The sequence below is a fragment of the Phaenicophaeus curvirostris genome, chromosome 1, assembly GCF_032191515.1.
Source record: "Phaenicophaeus curvirostris isolate KB17595 chromosome 1, BPBGC_Pcur_1.0, whole genome shotgun sequence".
In the NCBI taxonomy this organism is placed as follows: Eukaryota; Metazoa; Chordata; class Aves; order Cuculiformes; family Cuculidae; genus Phaenicophaeus; species Phaenicophaeus curvirostris.
The window spans coordinates 21,257,931-21,282,618 of record NC_091392.1 but is presented as its reverse complement, the minus strand read 5'-3'; the positions used below and the strand labels follow the sequence as shown (position 1 = coordinate 21,282,618).

The 24,688-nt window shown below is 38.3% G+C and overlaps 1 protein-coding gene across 2 annotated transcripts in view; it reads left to right on the top strand.

The window, feature by feature from the left end:
* PLXNB2 (plexin B2) overlaps positions 1-23,237 on the top strand; it is a 259,609-nt gene extending 236,372 nt beyond the window's left edge. For both annotated transcript variants that reach the window (XM_069850324.1, XM_069850314.1), the window contains 13 exons: positions 685-866; positions 1,627-1,693; positions 1,806-1,952; positions 5,266-5,422; positions 6,432-6,532; positions 7,412-7,496; positions 12,301-12,455; positions 14,173-14,333; positions 14,911-15,058; positions 15,565-15,629; positions 16,354-16,429; positions 18,384-18,458; positions 21,348-23,237. In XM_069850324.1, the coding sequence (XP_069706425.1) occupies positions 685-866; positions 1,627-1,693; positions 1,806-1,952; positions 5,266-5,422; positions 6,432-6,532; positions 7,412-7,496; positions 12,301-12,455; positions 14,173-14,333; positions 14,911-15,058; positions 15,565-15,629; positions 16,354-16,429; positions 18,384-18,458; positions 21,348-21,452 (1,524 nt within the window). In that variant the 3' untranslated portion in view covers positions 21,453-23,237. The remainder of the gene's footprint in view (positions 1-684; positions 867-1,626; positions 1,694-1,805; positions 1,953-5,265; positions 5,423-6,431; positions 6,533-7,411; positions 7,497-12,300; positions 12,456-14,172; positions 14,334-14,910; positions 15,059-15,564; positions 15,630-16,353; positions 16,430-18,383; positions 18,459-21,347) is intronic.
* Positions 23,238-24,688: the final 1,451 nt, after the last annotated feature.

Below are 24,688 nucleotides of genomic sequence, written 5' to 3'. Positions count from 1 at the left end.
AGCATTATAAGAGAATGCTGATTCTATCCTGGCTGATCACAGGAGTCACCTGTGGGCAGCCATCTGCTGGATCTCTGTCCCAGGGAGGCAGAGGCTCCTCAAGTGGCTTATTCATCAAGATTGATGAGTGCTCAGAGGAGCGCTGAAGAGACTTCTAATTGCTCACTCTCAAAAACTGAGGCTGATTGTCAGAAACCTAAATATAGATTTAGGCTTCTAACTTTTTCTCCTTTTTTTAAATGAGGCTTCAGTGCTGAGTTAGTTAATGGTAGCATTACAGTTTGTGGCAGATGAGAGTTCATCCCCAGGTGTACTTAGATTAGTGTCTTTGTAATTTGATGTGAAAGGACTGGGAATTTGAGGGAGACGGGGGTTGAATTTCTCTTTTAAAAAATTGTCACAGAGCACTTTTTTTTGTTTAATTAAAGCATCCTTTTTAAATAAGGCTTCAAAATATATAGCATTCCCTGGGTTCATCCAGTACATTGTTTGTGTATCTAAAACCAAATTATAGGTAACATTTTATAGTAAGTGGGTTTTTTTCAAACTTTTGAAAACTTTTGTATTCTGTGCTTAGGAGATTAATGTTGAAATACTATTGCTTGTCGTCTCAGTGCAGATAAATGTTGAGGTTCTTCAGAAACCTGCCATTTGACTTGATTTTATGTTTGTTTTCTATTTCAGTTTATTCACACGCTGGAAAACCAAAGGGAGTTCTCTGCTCGAGCTAAAGTGTATTTTGCATCTTTACTGACAGTTGCTTTACATGGAAAACTAGAATACTATACTGACATCATGAGGACGCTGTTCTTAGAACTGATGGAGCAGTATGTTGTGGCCAAAAACCCAAAGCTGATGCTAAGAAGGTTTGAATGATTGTCATATTTTCTGTAGTTCTCTCTTTTTCTGTAAAAGTATTTCTTTTGCAATGTGACTGTATTACAATGCCAACTATCCGTGAAAGTCAGAAATAGCCTGGCCGAGTCATATTAGGAAGACAAGCGCACCAGGAATAGCTGTGGAAGGCACAGGACTGCTGGCAACAGATTTCTTTATTCAAATGCTGTAGCATAGAATCTGCATTCAAAGATCTACCTTACTTCAAAATACAATACTGAACATTTCATTTACTTTTAATCTAATTTTATTCCAAATGTTCTAGCATTTATACCACACATCATCTCTGTATGAACACACATAATTAGCTTGCATTGTGTATTCAATGAGGGCTTACTCAAGTGTTTTTAACCCCGTTATTATCCTCCAAAAAACTATAAAAGGCCTTGCTCTGTGTATGTTGTAGCTTTGTAATCTGTAGGTTTTTTCCTCAGTAACTGCACAACTGGGTTAATTTTTTAGCTCTGACAGCACAGACCCAATTTAGGATTTTGCATAAAGGATGTGTGCTTTTTAGTAATGAGCTGAAGGTACCTGGCAATTAGAAGCAATACAAAGCACTTATCCTAAAGCAAGTACATGCTCTCAAAGCTCTGTAGGGAAATCATTGCATTAGGAGAGTGCATGCAGTTAAGCATATAAAAATATTGTATTTCAAGCCGGCAATGTTTTTCTTTAAAACTTTGTCATTAAGTAACCTTACCGTACTCAAGGTTTGTTTTCTTTCAGATCTGAAACAGTTGTTGAGAGAATGTTGTCTAACTGGATGTCTATTTGTTTATACCAGTACCTCAAGGTAAGAGTTGAAGACTGTTACCCGTGGGATTTTTTTATCAGTAATACTTAAACATGCATTGAGTATATCTTTTTTTTTTCTTTTTTTACTTTATTTCCTTTCCATTAAATAGGACAATGCTGGGGAGCCTCTTTATAAATTGTTCAAGGCTATCAAGCACCAGGTTGAAAAAGGCCCAGTGGATGCTGTACTGAAGAAAGCCAAGTATACATTGAATGACACAGGTTTACTGGGAGATGATGTGGAGTATACGCAGTTGGTAAGTGGAGCATGATTAATATATTATAATTTTTTTTGTTTTAAAATATTTTCTGTAGTTTTATATCTGTACATACTTTTTTGGACTACTGTGAACAGCGTAGAAATTCTAGTCAAGGGTAGAACTGTTGATAGTTGACCCAAGCAAGTCACCAATCAAGAAAATAGAATTATAAAGTATATTCTAAGCATTAAATCCGAGTCCTACCAGTGTGGAATCCTTTCATAATTCTGTGTAAATTCCTTTCATAATTTTCAAAGTCTATCTAAAAAGTTGCTGGGTTTCTTGACTCCTTTCCTTTCCCCATCTAAATTGACTGGCAATTGATTTTTGCAGAATTCTTGCATTATTGTTAGGCTTGAACTTTCAGTTGTCTTCCTCCCACGTGATTGGTGCTTGTGAGCATATCAAACATCATTTTAGAGAAAATTTTATTTGTATACCAGAATGAGCTCCTCTATAGTCCTGTGAGGTGGCTCTACAATCTCCAAAAACACTTCATGAACCTATTTCTGCATTTGTTCCTGTGTGAGTCAAACTCATCTGAACAGCCCAGCTGACACTGAAAGACGTTTATTTCCACCTAAGGAAATCATTCCCAACAGTGATATGGGGAAGCTGACTCTACAGGCAATTCTGGAGACCTGTGTTAGATACTTAAAGTGGGATGAAGTGGACATCCCCACCCCAGGAATTCCCCATCTGAGCTCCACCACCCCCTGAATCTGCTCACCAGTGCCATGGTCCAGTTCTATGACAAATTCTGTTTTGATTTAATTCTGTTCACTGCCACAAATTTCCGCCACTTTTTCAGCCAGACTCCAACACGTGGATTCACTGTCTTAAAAAAACTGAAGCAGCCTATTCTTTAGCTGTTTAGGGAGCCTAAACTTTACTCTCTCTGACAGTCTTGCTGGTTTTCTTCAAGATGCAGCATAATGAATGTCAAAAATATACAGATTGTCCTTCAAAGACCAACACAGGATCTTTTTTCCCCTCTCTGATTTGTTTTTTATTGACAAGTTAGGAACCATTTGTGGTTGTCTCCAACTGAGAAAGATGCAATGACATATCTGCAGTGTGGAAGGAGAAACTTAATAAAAGGCTTTATTAAGTCCTGGTGGAAAAAAAAATAATAAATCGCCGTTTTGTGTATTTTGAAGGGATGCTGATGTGAGGAGATTGCTGTAGAACTTTCACTCACAGAATCACTAGACTGTGACCTAAACTGCCTGGACTAGAAGAGTGTGCTGACCCAGAAGAAATATCAATTGATATTTTGGAGATTAGTTGAATTGTCATGTTCATATCCGAGCTGAAAGTACCAGTCATAGAAACCACACTGACTGGCAGTGCTGGTTATATTTTCTCTTTCCTATGGAGAACAAAATTTACTTGCACTGTACATCGCATAAGACTTAGTGGCAACAACTCTTTATTCAGTCTGTTTCTTTTCACAAAAAAAGCCAATGCCTGCAATTAAGCTGAATGAATGCAATGTGAAAGCAGAAAAATTGTTTATGCAATCAGTTGTGGGCACAACAAGCATACTAGCTAGATACTAAACATTATAACATTGTACAGAAGCAGTATTTTTTTCAGATTTACTGTTTTTCCATCAAAGATTTTATGCGTGTGCGTGCATGGAAGATGATGAGATATATGTGTGTGTATATATATGTACGATAATGTATATATATGATATATAATGTATGATGATATATGTGTGTATGATGAAAGATTATGAAGGGGGTTACTATTGCTATAGGTTATTGAGATCTTTAACATAACGATGGCACTGCTGTGGTAACTGTGAACAGCTAGGGAGCATATGTGCACCAAGGTAGGTTAAAGCATGAATTTCTGCCTGAAAGTGAGACACGGTGGGAAAGTATGGTATAGAGCAGTTGTCTGCTCTCTAATTGTTCTTATTTAAAAGATGAATCTGTTTTGCATCACTGGTTACACTGACATGCTGCATACTGAACCAGCAGCAAAATCATGTCTAATTACCATAAAGCTAATAGGAAAAGGAAGGTGAAATCTCGTGATTAGTTTGAGAGTTCTGTCAAGGGACAGTGCAATCATGTTTAATTTGACTGCCGTATGGCGTAGCTTTTCTTCACTGTTTAAAAATACAAGCCATGCAAGTTTATTTCTGAGGCTTGAGATGATAAATTCGGGCATTGCGGTTGGCAGGACCATATGTATCTCAGAGCTGCGATGCTTCGGATGCGCCTGGCCTCCAAAGCTATTTGACTGGCAAAAGATCCTCAAGGGCTCTGAGCTGTTGTACTGATTCAGCTAGTGAAGAAAGAGGCTTTCATAACATCTATTTGGGTTTGGTGGTTCTTTTTCCTTCTAGGGAGGTTTCTTGGCCATCGTTTTCTCATTTGCTTTTGTCTGTATTAAAACTGACACTTACATAGTGAAGCTGCTTTTAAAAAAAAGTAATCACTCTAGATTTAGCAAATTACAGGCTTTCAAGAAATTCTCTTTAACATTAAAAAAACATGTCAATAGTATAAGAAAACAGTAATATTTTAGAACTAGCACTACTTAGGTATATTTTTGAACTGTTAGAGTTATTGTGACAAGAGTAAGCAGTAAAGGAAGTCTTTGAACATAAAAAATTATATATATGGCTTTTATATATATAAGTATATACGTGTGTCTCTGTGCATATTTATATATATCTAATGAACAGCTGGTCGCAGGAGGTAAAGTTACAGGAGTTGAATAAGTCACTGCTCATCAGTTGAGCCATGTTAAATCACCATATGTGCAGACCTAGTCAGCTCGACTTGAGAAGTAAAACTACAAACATGCAGACAGCATATAGGAAGGCAAAAGCACACAATATTCTACGAGTTCAGGAAAATGCAGCTCAAATGATTACTGGGAACTCGTTAAGTTTAGGCACTGCATTTTCTATGTTCCAGGTTATCAGGCTGTGCAAGAAGCATATAACTAGTCAGTGGTTCACCTGCTTTGTTCTTGTGTGTCTCTCTTTAATAAATTCCCAAGACTAAATGATAATAGCATATTAGACACAAGTAAACCTGTTCTGCATCTTTCATGTTTTGTCATAGTGGGTGGAATTACCTGGAATTTATGATAATTGGTTGGTTGCATAACAAGAAGGGATCCCTCAAATAATCCATAGTCCCATTGCAAATATGTGCTGCTGTGCAATAATCATTGCATGGTGAATTTTAGATATTGTTTGTATTTAAATCACCCAGAAAAATGGATTCAGAAGTAATTTAGTGCTGATTTGTCTTAATGACCATGTACATTCATTTTTTTACAGACAGTAAATGTATATGTACAAGATGGAGGAACCGATTCCATACCTGTTAAAGTGCTGAACTGTGATACTATATCACAAGTAAAGGAAAAGATAATAGACCAAGTCTATCGAAATCTACCGTGTTCTCAGTGGCCAAAAGCTGAGAGCGTAGTTCTTGGTAGGTAGCTATATACTATATGTGTACTATATGTACTATATTGAGTAGGTGAAACATGTTGTGTGATTTTGTATTTTTCCAAAAAAAGTTTATAAAAGCAGTTCATTGTTGGTTGTATTTCTTTTTAAATAAAGTTGAGTTCAAGTTCAGCCAGATAAAAAAATACAGCATTTTGTAGCAGTCATAATATGCATTAAAAATGACTGCTTTCTTACAGAGTTCTTTTTCCTGACTCTTAAAGTTTTGGTGTACTGTCATTAGTGTGCAAAAAGCCTGTTAATGACTGTTAGCACAAATTTATTCATGTCTGACAAAGTCAGTATCTCAGGTACTAATTAATGTGATAATGACAGCATGGACAATTAACTGATGGAGAAGTAATGATGCAATTTCAGAAACTAGTACTAATTTTAACTTGCCTTTTTGATGGTTATTCAAAAGGATTATAACTTAACTTACAGGGTCTGCACTTTTATGCAAGCTCTGAGAATAATCCTTCTTGAAGGCTTTCAAAATTGCTGTTCTCTTCTCAAAAAAAAAAAAAACTGACATAACTTAAAAAGCCTAATAATCTCATAATAAAAGCTCCAATTAGTAGTTTTGCCATATCTTCTGCTGTAATCTGAAACTAGAGGATTCAATTCTTGGTCTTCAGAAAATCCTAATAAATTCCTTAAAAATACCTTTTCTATTCCATACAAAGTCCTACTCTATTTCACACTGAGTCAGTTCTTGGTTTATATGTGTGTGTGTGTAGTGTTTTGTGTAAAGGAATTTAATGTTGTATGGAAAATAATCAGAAGTCATGTATGGTTAGGAATAGTTCATGCAAACTTCTCTACTAAAAGCCAAACTGTTAAGCAATAAAAAATACACATTGTGGCACATGCCAAATTACTTAGTTTAATGTTCCACAATGCATCAGTGGGTCTCTACACTGAAACATTCTTGGAGCAGATTTTCTTGCACATGGTTAAAAACTGTTTTTCTCATTTTAATTATCCCTTAGAGTGGCGTCCAGGTTCTACTGCACAGATCCTCTCAGACTTGGATTTAACATCCCAAAGAGACGGCAGATGGAAACGTATCAACACACTAATGCATTATAATGTAAGGAGGTGTTTCAGAGCAGTTGTTTGCATCTGTTAACTGTTCTCTAGTCATAAATAAAATGTTTATTTTTTTTTTTAGAAAAACTTCTGTGCTACGTAAAGAATAAAAAAAACATGTAGCTCTGGGTCTAAGCAGTAAAAGCTTAGGAGCATGAAAGGCTAGCTCTAGACATATTGTCTAAAAAACTTAACAAAAACATATAACCTAAATGCCAGCACTTTAGTTCCTCATCATTGCAGCATCTAAATCCAAATTCCCCTTTGAACATTCAAAAGTTCCTTTTGCTAGGTTTTGTATTCATGTCTTCTTTTCTCTACCACTTCCTTCCCCTTGAGAACTGTATTTTTGTCCTTGCTTTGCCGCTGAATAGTTTTTGGGTTGGTCTGGTCAGGAGAGAAAATTCTGACATTTTTATACAGTCTATTTTAGGTTTCATACTGTGTGTTTTTGCAATCCACTTGTTTTCCCATTCTGTGTTTTTTATTGCTCTCTAACAAGAGATATCCTGATTAGGAAAGATAGAACTCCCACAGAAAATCGTCAGGACCAATTCTTCCTGATGAACCCTATTTCCATACAAAGGGTGCCCACATCATATTGAGGAGTCACTTAAGTCTTGGAGATGCTTCTAGCATTTTTAGTATCTCAGATGGGATTGATATCCCATTGATGGGATCTCTTACTAAAGGACGGGGAAGGAGTTTGTTCTGAATTGCAGACTCAGTTGCCCAAGAAGCCTTTGAAGAGCAGCATTCATCACAAATCTAGATTTCCTGCAAAAAAAAAAATTACAGGAACCACAATTTAGATGTTTAGAAGGAGGTCCAGTACTGCACACTTCTTTCAAATAACATCTGTATCTATGTATTTTCAAAGGTCCGAGATGGTGCCACACTCATCTTATCAAAAATGGGAATTTCCCAGCAGCCAGAGGATAATCAGCAAGATGTCCCAGGGGAAAGTAAGTATCATGTAGCTTCCCTGCCTCCTGTAATGACAAGAAGTCAAAACCCACACAGAGAGTGTGACAATGCTGTCTTGATCTTGTTACTAAGCACATATGTGGAGCAAGATATTCCCCGCTAGACTATATAGGGCTTATTTGTTGTGTGTTACCCACTGTACACTTCTACATGTTACTATTCTGTCTAAACCAATTTTCTTTATCTCAAAGCCTCTCAAGACGCAATATCCATTACAGCCTAAAATGCCCTCAGATTTTTACAGAAATATTTACTTGTAAATATTACATTTTCTTTGTCACGTTTCCTTTACATTTCAGATGATCACTTTCTCTTTTTTTTAGCCTTATATTCAGTTATTTTACATGAGGTAGAAGGTAGATTTATGGAACAATAAATCTTGAGGTCATTCTTCCTTCTACGAGCTCATTTCATATGGTTTTCTATCTAGCACTGAATGCAAAAGCCATTGCTTCACCTAGTAGTTTCATTCCTTTAAATAGATTTACCATTCTTAGATTTAATAGGTTTAAAGGGCTGGGCACCCAAACAGATTTGAAATAATATGCCAGAAATGTACATTTTTCAAGAAGATAAGTCTCAGCTGATAGCTCTGACATATATTGCTCTTTAACAAAAATGCGCAGACTTTTGAGTATTGGCCAGGAAATTAGGATAGGCAGAATTACTTGCCGTTTACTTTGTACTCTGGCCTCCTGGATGTTTTCTGTTTCAGCGTCCTTCAAGAGTCTTCTAACAGTCATGGCTACACCTCTGCTGCTATCCTCTTACCGCTTTACTGCAAGTGCCTGCCATAGTTAGCCAAGTGGTGACTACTGTGTCACAGCAAATGCCAACCCAGCATGGTAACTTAAAAAGCCATTCAGTTTAATACAGAAGGCAGTGAAGTGCAGCCAGGCAAGGAACTGATTCTTAGTTCCAGTTCAGTTTGGTTGCACTGATTGCTGAGATAACTGCTGAGGCACTAGTCACCTCCTCTCTAAAGTGGAGTGGACCGTGGATGGGGCCAGGTGGTGTCCTTAGCTTGTTTCGCTTTCTTAACACAGAGTGGGGTTTGGTCTCCCATTTTGGGCTCCCAGTCTTCATCCTCCTCACCCCTCACTACCCTTCTGGCAGACAGTAGAGGACCAGACTATGTGGTTTGGTTGGTTTTTTTTCTTTCCGCCTTCTCTATAATTATATCTTTGGCTATGATTCAGTATGACAAAGCTCTTTGAACATGTGATCTGTACTCGAAGGTGAACTCCTTAGTTATGTGTGTGGCATATGAAATTGTATAGGAAAAGCAGACTTATGGGGACAGTGCTGCCACACAAGGGCTCTCATACACAACAGAAAAATCTGCAGAGAGAATTAAATTCCCGGAGTATGGAGTGAAGACAACTTCCGCCATGTTTCTTCTCCACACCCTGTCTTGCACCATCATAGTGTAAAAAGATGACGTTTCATGCCAGGCTAGCCGAATTTTGTTAGCACCAAGGGGTCCTCAGAGCTATCTAGTGCCAACTTGCTTTCTTGGAAAGCTATAAAATGCTATAAAGTTAATGCAAAGTGAGAGCCTGCGGTAACTTTGATTTGTGAGATGCTGTGTATAAAAGGGAGATGAAAGGATCGGAGGCTTCCCCTCCCACACATACACATTTACATGACACAGGGATTTACAGGGTTGAAATAAATAGAAATCCTATCCCAGCTCTATGAATGAGTCTTGTGACAAAGTGATTTTTCCTTCTCTCATTAACTTGCACCTTTTGCATTGAGAAGCGTCAGCTGAAGCCATTGACTGTCTGCCAGAGTGCCAGGCTTTGTGCAGAACGAAAATGTAAAACCATGTTCAGAGGTGTTGCTCTAAAACCTGGCATTGCTTCCATGGTGCTTTTGATTCACAGCTTCTAACAGGAAGACACTAGAAGCTGGAGGTTGTGACAAATTAAATGCAGCATCTTTTGCTTCGGGAGATAATAAATGCAGTTAATAATTTGTATCAAGATGGAGGAAGGTTTTGATGATTTTGTGCTAGTATTTCTGTATGGAGCTGTAAACCAAAACAACACAATCTGGTTTTCCAGTAGTTTTCTCTGGGTTTGGTTTTTGGTTTTGCTTTTTTTTTAATTCTGAATAAAAATAACCAGAGGTCTGTAGCTCAGAAATACTGTGATGAGCAGATCCATGTAGGGCAGCACTTCCTTCACCTCCATGGAGTGGTGTATTCACAGCAAAGGAGGAGACTGGAGGTCTTGCTGTAGGCCACGCAAGGGAAAAGGGCTGTGTTGCCTGTGACCGTCTCACTAGCCTCATGTTTGTATCGTGGTTCATACCACTATAATTAGTCAACCAAGTCAATATTTGGCATTAACAGCCCTCCTCCCCAGCATTATTTTATACTGGCCAAAGAATGTCCAAGGGCCAAGATAAAGAGTTCGGAAGGAACAATTTGACCTAATAGATCTCCCAGTTTATGGCTTGACACATAATGTAGCTGCCGCCATAAAAAAGGAGGTGATTTCCTTTATCTTTCTCAACAGAAATGTTGTTTTCTCTTAGCAACCCTACTGCTGACTTTTTTTGTTGCCCCATGTTCTGAATTTCTCTTCCTCTTTCTTCCTGCTATTTTTAGCAGAGAAGTGGAATCTGCATTGCAGAAGTTCCTCTGGTTGAGCTGTAGTCTCTTAATCCCTGCTTTCCTGTGAATAACTACTATTTCACTGGTAACTGATTCTGTTGTTGCTAAGCAAACATGGGCCAAATTAAGCACATAAAGGCCAATAATCTCAGTGAAAACCCTTTTGATTGTTTCTCGTCTCTCCAAAGTTCAACTGGGCCATATACCATCAGGAAGGTAAAGAGAGGATAAATTCCTTTGAATCCAAGGGGGAAGCAAACGCTTACCAAGCAACTGACATAGGGCTGGAAAATAGTTTCTGCTCTAACTCCATGATTTCATCTATTAATTTACAAAAGTAAATAACAGGCATTTCAAAAGATTTCAGGCCCGCCAGCAGTTCTTGCTGTACTAGCAGATGATTGCTATGAATGGTATCGATTGCAAAATCACAGTCACTTCAAAATAAAGCAATAGCTTTTATTACTTTCTTGCTTCATTCACACAAACTCCCAACTCAAATTGAAATCGAAGGACAATGTGATTTAATGTGTGATTTTATTTTTTTCCTACCTGGTTAAAAAGAAGTAAAGCCCCCAGAACTCTGCATAGCTAATGCTTTTCATGAGGATATATAAAATACTTACAAGCAGAAGTGTTGACTGGGCCAGATTACACATAAATGTCATGTTTCCCTGTGATATAAAATATTGAACATACATGCAAGGTGGTAAATTTAATATATCTGTTGAGGAACTTAGTTGATGAACTACTACGGCCAAAAATTTGAAAGAACAAAATTCATGCAATTAGGAAATTCTCTTTTCTGCTATAACTGGGATTCAGCTATGTAAGATACATATATTAAGGCATAAAACGTAGCATTAGTACAAAAATAATTCATGTAATAGGGCTGATTCACAATTTTTATGGGAAAAATTACTTTCAGATTTTTAAGATGTCAGTGATTTTAAATACACTGTTTCAGTAACTTCCACTGGAAAAGTGCCATTGATTTTAGGGACTATGCAAAATAGTTATAAAAATTCAGGAATTAAAGAAAGAACAAGCAAAGCTAGGAGATTTAAAACTAAGTTTGTGACAGAGAATCTTTTTTCAAGGGATATTAATTGAAAATTAAAACAATTGTATCATCTTTTTAGAACTCTTCGTAACAAATGATTCATAAACACAGAATTTGTCTGAACGCTCACACTGATACTGAATTGTGAGTTTCCCTTTATTCCTCTGTGTGATTATTGAACTAAGCTTAGGAACCCGATGCATGATGAAGCCATGGATAGCGCAGTGAGGCATTGTAATTAGATGAGCATTTCATTAAAATCCAGGTGCTTTCTCCTGTTTCTGCTGTATGGTAACAGAGTTGATGTGAGTCTCTTTCTCTGGTTTAACCTATGAGTATTGACAAACAAATTTTTAAAAAATCTTATTATGATGGATTATTAATTTGCTGCAGTCATTACCTCTGTCTGCTGGAGTTCATGTCCTCACAGCAGAAGGATGCATTTTCCCTCATTTCAGCCACAAAGTCAAGTGCTGTTGGTCAAATGCTGATCAAAGCAGGTCTGACCTCAGGTGCCACACTTCTAATTCAGCAGTTAGGGTAAAAATGTAAATTGCAATGGTGATACCTAGAAAAAAATGTTGAGATAATAAATCCTTAAATCGCCACTGCCAGATTCACCAGAGCTGCTACAACAATATCGTGCCTTGTACCTGGATCAGGCTGTGCTTGCTCTTTCAGTAGTGTCTGTTGGCTCAGACCTAGCTGAGTGTCTGTAACTTGATCATGTCTCTGAGAATTGACAAGGGGTAGGGCACTTCGGAGTGTGGATCTCAAAAAAATACACATACTGTGCCTAAGAGACAAAGCAGGAGTTTTCTAATCGTTGTGATTGCTTCCTCTCCCTTTGATCCTGACAAAAGCAAGCCACAACTGTACTTCAGTGCTGCTTTTTCAGCCTATGTATTATTAAACATATAGTGTTTGAGTTGTATATGTTGGACAGGAACAGAGTCATCTGGATCCTTTTGGCAAGAGAAGAGGTATGTTAAGGGTAGGGAACAAAGATTTTACGCGTACTTATGGACATGATTATTTTCATGTTGCTGTTTTGGTGTGGGGCAATTTTTGTAATTATTATGATTACTGTTTCCAGGGCATGCACTCCTGGAAGATGAAAATAAGGTCTGGCATCTAGTGCGGCCAATAGATGAAATAGATGAAGGTAAATCGAAGCGAGGCAGCGTGAAGGAAAAAGAGAGGACCAAAGCTATTACAGAAATCTACCTGACCAGACTTCTCTCTGTGAAGGTAGGGCTCGGCTATGCCACAGTTACACCTTACATCTATAGATTTTGAGGTACAACTGAAGAAGATGATGCAACTGTTAGTCATGTGTTTAGCTGCAATTTTGAATACATGTTGTGTACATACAAGCTGATGTTCGGGACTTCAAGTGATTAATATGCCCTGAGGTACGTTACTGGGAAAGACGTAAAGTATAACTCCCCATCCAAGCCAAGAACCGTGATTATGTGTTTGTTAAATAAGGATTTTTCTTGCAAGACAAGGTTGGATATTCTCCTCTGTGCCACCTGTTTAGATAACATTTTGTTGGGTTTTCTTGTGAACAAATGCCTTTTAAAATGCTACAGAGCCTTTTATTTCCCTGGTTTTGTTTGTGACCCATGCTGTGGTATAATCTAGAAAAATAATAATATTTTTTTAACAATAATAGTCGTTTTAGAGTATTTTTTGTGCTTATACTGCAGAATGTATTACAATTACAATAATTTCATAAAACTTTCCTCCTTGCATAAAGAATTTAAGATAATGTGTTTAATGACACTAACACCAGGCTTCTTGTGAAAATGAGGGTGGTCTGCCTCCAGCTAAGGCCATTTGTCTGAATGTGAAAGTGGATGTGAAGGGAAGTCTGTGTACAGATGACAAAGAGCCAGCAAGATGCAGCTAGCCCCTTTTCTATTCTCGATAGCCATTGTATAGATTATTACCAGTCTGGATCTCCACTAGCTCACATGGAGCTGGTGAAGTGTGATGGCTGGGACTACAGCTACCCCTACAACTCAGGGACTGTTGATGTCTTCTTGCTCACAGCAGAGTGGCTTAGGTTTCCTTGCCTTCTCGGTCCTTGCCCTGTTCTAGCTTTGGCAGCTGGAGTGATGTTAAGAGAGAGGATGCAGTTCTTCAAATGTGTCCGTAAAGCCAACCAGCTGAATTAGGGTGAACCACATTCCCTGGAGGTGTTTAAGGCACGGGTGGATGAGGTGCTGAGGGGCATGGTTTAGTGTTTAACAGGAATGGTTGGACTCAATGATCCAGTGGGTCTCTTCCAACCTGGTGATTCTATGATTCTATCTCTAAAACAAAGGGACGGCCTCTGAGGACACAGTCTCTAAGGTCCAGGCAGATGCAGGAATCTAGTCAAGGACACAGACCTCCTGGGACATTTCACTCCTTGGGCTTACTGAAGCTCATGGAGCTGGGCCAGACTGGGTGTCTGATAAGAAAAAAAAAAAAGTCAAATGCTCACTGATATTTTTTCCTCCCAGTCTCTTTTTGAAAATTGCATGGTGCTGCGGAGTTGGAGAAACTGTAGGTGGGAAGCTGCAAATGCATTAAAAATGGCTAACAATATTTTCTATGCACAGCAACCCTGAAGGTAAATGTGTTGTGTACTTAGCAACCAGTTTCTGCTTCTTCTCTCAAGCGGAAAGCACACAGTTCTGTTCAAACTGTAGAACAGTTGGTGAAGTCACAACTTTTCATGCTAGAAAGTAAAATTGGTCTCTAGAAGGTCTTTAGTGTGTTGGCAGCTTGCAAGGTCACTGCACTAAGAAGTTGCTTCTTTTTTTGTCACCCAGTAACCTTAGCACTCAAGATGAAGGCCATGAGTGACTGCAACTGGATTATGGATTGTTAGTGTCAGTAGGAATGAAGACTCTAGGATGGCACCGAGTTCAGCCTGTAACACAAATGTAATACTATTTTTTTAATTTGCTTCTAGGGAACACTACAGCAGTTTGTAGATAACTTCTTTCATAGTGTACTTAACTCGAACCATGTTGTGCCACCAGCTGTGAAATACTTCTTTGATTTCCTTGATGAGCAAGCAGAAAAACATGACATCAAGGATGAAGATACCATTCACATCTGGAAAACAAACAGGTACAGTGTGAACAGAGTAATACTTGTATTGCAGAGGAATGAAGGTGTAATGCACTGGCACTGTTACCACAAATCAAAATAAATTTCATTTACAGTTCTCAGAATCATTTTAATGAAGATAATATGTTTATATGATCAAAAGGACTCCCTATAAGCCTAGAAGCTGCAAAAATAAAACCAGGCTATCTATGGGCTTGTCATTGGTAGATTTACCGCTTTACCTTTTGTCTTTCTTCAGAGAAGAGGAAAGCAAGAGGGAAATGGGGATAGATTTACCTGTCAAAGTACAAAAATCTAATAAAATACTCCTCAGGGTGTTTCTCTAACCATGCAGGCATCTTATTTTGCTATTTTCTGACACTCAAGATTCTCCCTATGTGAGTTTTTCTGTGTAAAGGCTTGGTTTTCAGACATGGACACCAGACAGTAGATAGCTTTTATAAATGTTCAGATATAAAATTAAGCTTCACTGTAGTGAGGAGATCAAAATGCAAAACCCGTACTTAATTCCATCTGATTTGCTTGTTGTAGAACACTTATTGTGTAAAATGGATTTATCTTTTTCCTTGCTTTGCAGCCTGCCTCTTAGATTCTGGGTAAACATACTGAAAAATCCCCATTTCATCTTTGATGTTCATGTTCATGAAGTAGTGGATGCTTCCTTGTCAGTCATTGCACAGACTTTCATGGATGCTTGCACAAGAACAGAGCACAAATTAAGCAGAGTAAGTGATTTGCATTCTACAGTCTGACTATGCTCATGCCTGACAAGACAAAGGGCATCCTCACGGACAATACGCATTCTCTGAGGAGATACAGGCTTGATAGTTTCTTTTTAGTTTTATAATGAAGTTAGCATTTCGCCACTTAACAGGTTGGTGAACTTGTCAGTGTTACTATGTAGTCTGCCAACTGATATTTATAAAAAAGAAGAAAACAGCAACTGCTCTTATAAAAAGCAAGTTTAAGAACTGATTATTTCATGTCCACCAGTAATTTAATATCCTCTTACGCTGATACATTTGTAAAACTTGACAATAATGCTGTGTATAAATTTGATCCTTTTAGGACAAATAATCCCACCAATCCTGATAAGCATCTGAATGTCAGTATCTGTAAAGCCCAAGTGCATGTGAATATAAAGGCTTGATCTTAAGTTCTTGACTTTTTTTTTTGCTTCCTAGAGATGTTCATAAATCAACTAAGTTTCTCTCTATTATAAATTTTTCAGGATTCTCCAAGTAATAAATTACTTTACGCAAAAGAGATCTCCAACTATAAGAAAATGGTGGAAGAGTAAGTATAGACTTTCCGTGCTTATGCAGAGTTGTCAGAGCTTTAAGTCTCTGTAAGAGGAAAAGCAAATGCTGAGGTAGTTGAAATCAACTGTCAAACATTAAAATTTTTACACCTGAATGTTAAAATGTTCCCTTGGTGGTGGCGTTTGCAGGGTTGAAATGAAGCACTGTTATGACCCAGTGCGTGTTCTTGTCTGTGCAGACAGTTAGATAGATTTATTCAGGAGAAAACAGGATGCTGCTTTCTGCAGTGGTTGTTGTTAGTTACACGATCTGTCTAACCACCACTGTACTTCCAAAACTCAATAAATATCAAACCCTGAAAACATTTTCACAAACATATTTTTTCTATTCCATCTCTGACTTTAATTTACTAATTGGCAATTCTGTCAATACCATGGAAGATCTGCTGCAGGGCAGAACTCTTGGTAGCTGCTGACTTTGGAAGTTTAAAGACTTAAAATAATCATCAGCTGCAATTATAAATAGATTTCTTTCCTGTGGTATGGCCCTGTACAATCAGGTAAAATTTGCCTGTGTTGTGAACGTACTAATGACCATAGAAAGGCAGGGGTACTAAAGGAATCATTGGTCTGTTATGGTAAAGCATTTCCTGCATTATTAGGAAGCTTGTTTGAAATAATTGCAAAATTGAAAGACAGAATTACTGGAAAAGCACAGTGTATTTCACCTAATCGAAAGTCTGTTTTCATCTGTTTCAGTTACTACAAAGGTATTCGTCAAATGGTGCCAGTCAGTGACCAAGACATGAATACCCATCTAGCAGAGATCTCTAGGGTAGGAATAAATTCTTTTTTCTTGTCATGAAATTCAAGCCAAATATAACTGCTTGTCTTTACCTTTTCTTTCAAATTCAACAAGTGCAGTTTTGTATGTGCCAACATCAAATGAGTTATTTTATACATCTCTGAAATACTCCTGTTTAGTATAGTCATGCATTTTAGCCCTTTGAAATGTTGATTATTGAATAGAAACAAGAATGGTTATCATCACTAATCTATGTGAATGATGTAGGTGCCAGAGCAAAGTGTTAGGGATTTTTCACACCCATTGTGGAAAAATTATAACACTCTTGAATTGTGTATTCTCTCCACAGCATATACAGGAATTTTAGCATTGATCATACTGATAACAAGCAATGACTGAATTCAGAGTGGTATCATAACAAAAATTGGATTCCAGAAATGAAAGACAAGGCATGTACATCAAGCCTGGTCTATTTTAGGGCTTTCTATTTGAGGGCAGTACTTCTGCTTTATGCTGCATGTGAGAAGCTCACCGTGTGCTCACTCATTGGCACTTCTTCTTTTTGCATTATAGGTTATTGGGGGCTACCTGAGGAGGGTAGTTGCAGGCTGGGAGCTCTGTTTGGAGACTGATGGAACAAAGATACTACAAAACATGCTTCAGTCTTCAGAGAGCCTGTCTGTTCTGCAGCTCAGCTTAGCTAGAGTAGGTTCGTGCCTCAATTTAACTTGGAGAACCAGAAGAGGCCCTCACCAGTCTTAGAAGATGTCATTTAGCCTGAGCAAAGAGACTGTACTTACTGGCTGGTTTGTTCTTTTGCTTAATTTAGTTGAAGAGTTCTAGTGTAAGGAGGATGTTTGAGGAATTTTTTGTGGTTTGTTTATTTCTGTGCCCTTAGGACCTAGCATTTTTCAGATCAACATTTTCATGAGAGCATTTCTATTTTCAGTCATTCACTACAAAACTCATCTGCAGTGACATTTCATTTTCTAGTTCACTTTATTTATTACACAAAACGAGATGTATATAAACTTAAAAAGTTTGGTGATCACAAGTAAATTCAATAGAATGTTTTAGCATCAGCAGAATATGTTGATCCTTTCTATTAACATTATAAATAATGATAAAAATGAATATGAAAGGACTGATCAAACACTGCAAATTTTGAACAGCTCTAGAAGTGACTTTTATAGAGCAAGGAAAGATTCTCTGCTGCTTTATGCCTTGTGTAATCATTTATGCCAGTAGCAATATTTCGCAATTCATTTTCTTAACTAGCTTGAAAGACTAAAGGCATTGCTAGAGATTTGAATCCTGTACATTTGAGTGAAAAACATCTGATTAGACAGGTAGAATGCATTCACTAAATAAGTTAAATGTCAGAGAGCGAGGGAGGAAGAGGTGATGGAAGGATTATTTCCTGCTTCATTTCAAGTCCTTTTTCTTTCTGTCTCTCTCTTTCCTCTTTCCATCTTCAAGGTTCAGATGGCTTTTTCCAAACATACGTGTGCTCATTTGTGATCTTGATGAGTTACACCTTTGCTGTAGTGAGGTGTGAATAATCTCGAAGTGTTAAAAAGAGCTGGAGAAATTATTTCAAATAGCCATGACAGTGATAGATCCAATGTTTAGTATCTCAGCAATTCAGAGATTGTACTGACTAGATGCTTTAGTTATACATACCCACATTGTTAACAGATGTTTGAGCTGTAGTTTGAAGTTTATATTTCAAAATATTTTCCACCTCCAGTGTGTCACGGACAGGATGGAAAAACACCAGCAGGGAAGTCTTGATCTAAAAATCATCAAACAGAAGTTTTCTAGCCCCTTTTTTTCTGCCCCAACTGTCATTTAACAAAAGTTACAGGATGCCGAGTTTGCATTTGGAAATACTGGATATTGTATCCAGCAGTTACGTGTGTGCATAACTTAGAGCTGTCTGTGATCATATTTTGACATGCTTGCTGCTCGCTTCTGTTAACAGGCACATACCGATTCCTTAAACACACTTGTGGCTCTACACCAACTCTACCAATATACTAACAAATACTATGATGAGGTAAGTTGCAGCACTTGTTTTCATTTTTTAATAATATCAATAGTAAAAAGTTACAAAGGCTAATATCAGTCTAAAGGAACAACTTCTGGAATTCCCTGGATAATCAGGTAAAAGCAATGTTGAGTATTATTCAGCTCTAACTTAGCAATTATATGCCTTGCTGGGCAATTACAGTGGTCAAGAGTGTATTCTTATAAGTGAATGATTTCATTATGGGCTATCTGGTTTTGGTAGTGGTAGTTTAATGAGATCTGTAAGAGAAATAGATTTTAAAATAAGTTATTTTCAGTTTTACTGTCCTAATTCTCAGGAATTAGGACGTAAGAATGTCACTGAGCAAGAAGCGCTCGTCAGAGCTATATCAGGTTTCAAGCCAGTGGTTTTTTTATTAGGAACAACCCATTAAACTTTTTTTTCTGGAAGGAATGGGGCCATGCCTTTTTTATTAGTTAAGATGCACTTGTAACTTCCATGCATGCAAGCATCCCCGTTTTACCATGCCAAATGAAGTGCCTGCCCAACTTAAACCAAAGTAGAGTAACTGTTGGATATAACCTGATTCAAAAGGAGGCTCACAGGTTCAGTCCAAAACACTTCTTATGGTCTTCAGGCCCTGTAGAAAGGAGGACAAAGAATATCCCAGTGTAGCTGGGCTGTGGCTATGGCTCTCTAAACTTAATCTGAAAACAAAAAGAGAGAAGGAAACTTTTATTCAAAGGTTTCCATGGAAATGAATGCCTCCAGAAATCTCTCAGAATTAAATCAAAGCAACTAAGAACAGATGCTGAATCTAAAAGGAGTACAGCACATGTGAGCTCTCTTCGGTTTGTCTTGCACCTCAGCACAATTCATGTTTTCACTTATATTTAGCACTAAAGGCAATGAGTCTTATACTCAGCTTCACTTCAGCTGCTTTATATGGGAGCAGGCATCCTGTCTCAGCTTTAAAACAGATGTAAGCAGAGAAAATCAAATTACCCTGAGAGATCTTGCAACAGGGATCCAGTAGAGAAAGCAGACAAAGGAATGCAGGTATTTCCTCACACCTTGTCTCCAGCGCTAACCAAGCTGACTTTAACGCATTCCCATGGCCTGACCTTTTACAGAAACACTCAGGTACCCTGAGTGAACTATAAAGCCTCGATTCTTCCACACCTCTATGTCCCTGCTTCCAGTTGTGGTTTCACGTTTGGTGGCTGATGCAGGTGGAGTCACCAGCCTGTGGGACTTCATCAGTGGCAGCTCAGCGAAGCCCAGTGGGGAGCTGCAGCTCTTCCTTTCGCATGCATCACTGTATAACAAGGTTGCATCTGATGGAAAGTCTGCTAATACAGAGTTATGGAGATAATCTGTCAAGAACCATTCAGTAAAATTAATCGAGCTTATTTATTTTCCATGAAAATGTTTTAATTTGCATAAATGGGAACATTTTGCAGCTGCCCTTGTCTTTATTACTGACACAGTGGTTCCCAGCATGTGCTGTACCTTCTGCATCTCTGCAGGCCTTGACAGTGACTAAGTGGGTACATTCTAATTGTCCACATTTATATGAAGGATATATTCACCAGCAGAGATAATCATGAATTATTTAGTCTAAATTTGAGGAGTTACAGCTAGATATAATTGTTTAAACTAAGGGAACAGTATAAAATTAAATTAAGCCCAATTTAAATGCTGTAATAAGTGTTTTTTAACTGTCTTGTAAAAATGTTTTCACGCCTTAGAAACAAATCCATTTAAATAATTATTTTTAAATAAATGTACTCCGGTGTTTGAAACTCGCATGCTATCCTGGCCCTTCAGAGTGAAATTTTTGGCTGGATTGATACTGACTGCATTGATCTCCATTGTCAATGATGTGCAAGAAGCATTAAGAAGTACAGACAGTGACAGGCAAAATCTGTTTCTCCAGTTCTTGTACTTGCAAGTTTATATAGTATTTAAGTGGAGCTAAAAATTTCTTCTTGATTACAGCGTATGATTTTTATTAATAAAGTCAGTTCAAGAAAAGGGACAGTTTTTCTGTGTAGCCCATTCTTCTAATGGAGAAATCTAATAGTTGGTGGAAAGGTTTCCCGAAAGGACGATGGAAATAAATAAAAACCTTTTGAAACCTTTGAAATTTGATCTTGGGAAGCTCTGAAAAACTCTATTTGAAGAAAAGCCTTCTCATAACAGCTGACCTTTTATAGCTCTTATTTTCAAATCCCTTGTGTCTTAGAGTCGTACCTGCCTATATATATATTCCGTACAGCAGAGGCTGCATGTGGGATGCTGAAGGTCTCCTCTAACAAGCTCTTTGCTCCCTGAGCTACATGGTGCTGATTCAGAATCTTGGCACTTCTTGCCAAGAGCCAAAGGGAAGCTGCTGGCAGCTGTGGCCAGACCATTTTCTTTATCATATTGCTTATAGACAGAAGAGACCTCGCATTGCCCTGCTTTATGCCTCTGCATGGACCACCCAGGAGCTTCTCATAACCACACCTCATGGGTATGGGGCTTAATTACTGCTGGTAAATGACCCTTAAGCCTTGTAGGGTGCACTATAAGTAAAACCATTGGTTTTTAAATAGCTATAAAGATGGTTTTTCCCCTGCCTGCTCCATCTTGGAATGTAATATTTCACTAGATAAAGTACTACCTATTAATTTTCTTGGATCTTGGCATAATGGGAAACATTACAGCAACTTAGATAAAGTAGTGGAGGTGATCATTTTTATTGCCTTTGTAAAAATAGAACATGGAGCCTACTAGATGAACTTTATCTTTAGTGCAGAGTGAATGCCAAAGACTCATTACAACCAAAGTAGTATCAAACACTTAGTCTGGGAACTATGTTGTATATTTTCAGCTAAATGATTCTAAACATTCTGTGTTTATTTCTTCCAGATTATAAATGCACTTGAAGAGGATCCAGCTGCACAAAAAATGCAGCTTGCCTTCCGTTTACAGCAAATAGCAGCTGCGTTAGAGAATAAAGTGACTGACCTTTGACTCAAAAGCCGCAATAAAGAAATCTGATCTGAAGATGTTCAAATTCATTCTTCCTGTTAAGGAAATAGTGTTCTATTTTTTAATGTGTAATTACAACTTTAAATGAAAGATTTCATGTTTTTTTGATAGCAGAGGTGTAATGTAAAAAATTTTTACTGTAAATTATGCTTCTAATTAAAAGCTGTGTTGTGTGTAAATGAATCTTCTGTGGGAAAGAGAGTCCTTTGGTTGGGGCCAGGGTGGGGGGTGGAAGAAGGAAACCTATAGTTTGTTTAATTTAGTAGAATCCGAGACATCAGCATTTAGGATTCATTATGCAAGCAAATTCAATGCTATAGCATCCTTTCTACATTAAGCAATACTTTTACTAGGAAAACAGTAACATACTCAGAAACACATGCAATATCCCCTTTTATTTTGATAACTGGAAATTTACTTCCGTATAGCTCTAAAGCTTAGTCTGTGCTCCTAATGAACATGGTGAACAACGTGTCTGATTTCTCTGCAAGATCTGAGAATGAGATTTACTACCACACATGGTTCTTAATTTAATTATTTATGTCCATGGTGACACACAGTACTGCACCCACCACAGTTGGCTGTGACAGAAACAAATGTAATGTCAGCGTAGGAGGGTTCCACTGGTAAAGTCTCATTCAGATCAGAAACCACTGCAAAGAAGGAACTAGTCCTTAAAACTTTACAGCTCTTTGTTATTGTGAGTTTTATGATATATGCTAATGTGCCTTACTTGTACTAATTCTGTGAATCTGATGAATGGTTTTGTAAAAAGAAGCAGATCAGAAAAAGAAATATTTATGTGCTATTGAATGACTTGTGTGTGAAAAACATGACCAGCAGAATGCTTGTAATTAGCTTGCCGAGAGTGTGCTGTTTAACATGATTTGATTATGTATAATATCTTATTTTAGAATGGTTCTGATGATTTTTTATTTCAGTCTTGAAACTGTCCTAGAAATACCATCAACTGTTTTTATTGTATTTGTGGTGTAAAATACTAGTATGATATCAGAAAAATCATATACCCACCTATTGAAAACCACTCAGTCAGTTTCGAGCCTTGGAATGCTGCATTTGATTGAATACACACCATAACCCATAGCAAAGACAATAAAAATAACTTGTCAGAAAGTGTGTGTTTACAACATAGGTAAGCTCCGTACAAATCAAAAAAGTTAGGTACGTCTTCTTAAATTGCTGTATTGCACATCAGAGAACTTTATTCCTCTTTGTCTCACAAGTTTTTGGCAGTGAAGTAGCATTTTAATGAAGCGCTGCCATCTGTCCTTCATTCATTGTCCTGCCAAGCCCTCGGACTCTGCTGATTCTCAGTTAGCTAACGCAGTGTCTGCTGCCCGCTCTCCCTGCCCAGTACTTTGTCATACAGTAACTTTGACTGTTTGTTCATATTTTTTTCCCCACCCTTTTTGAAAATTTCCAGTTATTTGTCAATGGGCCTTTCCTTCAGTTTCCAGAAACGAGAAGCCTCACCAGAACTTATTTCCTGCCCAGTAGAATGGGAAGGTTATTTCGTTTGTTTTGTACTCGACTTCTTACATTTGTGTATAATCATTCCTGAACCTGCCTGGGCTGTAAGTTATTTTACACTGTTTAGTACTGAGGTACATGACTTCTACATAAAGGTGCTTCGCTGGCTACTCCTTCATCAACAGAGGCATCCTAATTTCATGGCTAATCTGTTTCTTTGTCATTGTTTGTAAATCCTGTTAATTGTAAATCAAATACAATGTTGGTTTTTTTCCACCAAGTGTCATGGGATCTTTACTGAAATTGGAGAGTGGTTGTTGAAAGGGGTTTGTAGTGGTTCTTGCAGGGGTGGCAGAGCAGTAGCGTCTGTCAGTCTGCGGTTGGTAATGGAGCAAAACAGCACATCTTGCAGCTGGTTTGCCTGACATCATGCCCCTTTCCTGGGTGTTTGTTCTGAAAAATGAGAGTGCTCTTGAGAAGAGAGGATGCATTTGCAACATCCGGTAACGAGGTCTCCTGAATCCATCTTGGGACCTGAAAGCCAATTAAAATACAGGCTCAGCAGCATCTCTCCGGAGAGATGAGAAAGCTCTGCTTGAGCAAGTAGAGGCTTTCAGAGGGAACATTAGGTGTCCCCACCATCAGTGACTTGATCAGAGCAGCTGAAGGCAATTGTAAGATGCTGTGGGCTGTGACACAGCTGTACCAGGATCTTTTTTACCAGTTAGACAAGCATGTGTGCCTGCAAGAATGTGAGTTCGTGATGGGTCCATTGGTCATTCTTCAGTGCCCTTTTTATACATCCTGGGAATATGCAGGACTTTGGAGCTGCAGTGCCATCTGCCAGGGAACATGGAGGCAAATTACTGCATAGCTGCAGCTGCAAAGGAGACTTAATGCCTGTTCCTCTTAAGTCTCCTCTCCTGAAAGCACAGAGTTGGAGTTTGAATTGAAGAAGTAAGGTGGTTTATTTTGTTCTTTGCCCTTTTGGCTAAGCTCCTCCCGTGCTTGTTTTACCACTCATGCTCTGTTTTGTCCAGGCCTAGTTTTTCACTTCAGTTGTCCCCATGTTTTGGCAGTCTGATACTTAAAGGCTTCATGCTTCTCCTTTAGTTTCTGCTGCTCCTGCCATCTGGCTCATCTACAAGATAGCAGAAAAAAGCTCACTGGCAGCCCCCTTCCTTTTCATCCCTTCTGCCACCCCTCTAAGGGGCACCTCTTTAAGCACAAGAACCTTCTCTCTTCTTAGCAGGAGCCACTCTACTTCATAGGAAAAGTCTAAATCCTGTTGCTGATTTCAGCCTCTCCAAAAGGTTTACTCCTTGTTTCCCCACCAGCAAACAAACCAGTGGAGATCTCAGATGACAGGACAAGGTCCCTGCCCCTCCTTGCCTAGTATGGAGTTTCTGGCCAAACTGAACAGGAAACCTTACTGCCAGGTTTCTCTCTGACACATTACTAGATCTTTTTACCATTCTTTATATTCTATAGATTTATAAGCAAGTGGTTGTGGGTGGAGGGGACCTCAGCCAGCTTCCATATGTACAGCACGGTGCTTCCTCAACATGGTTTCTGTTAGAGCCGTGCTCGAGACTCCTGTTGCAGGCTGCTGTGTTGGACACGTGGTTCTCAGCCTGAGCTGTGTTTATATGCACTCTCTAAGACTGGTTTTCTGGCAACTTTTTGAAGAGCAGCAGAGCCATGACTATAAACAAAAACATACAGGG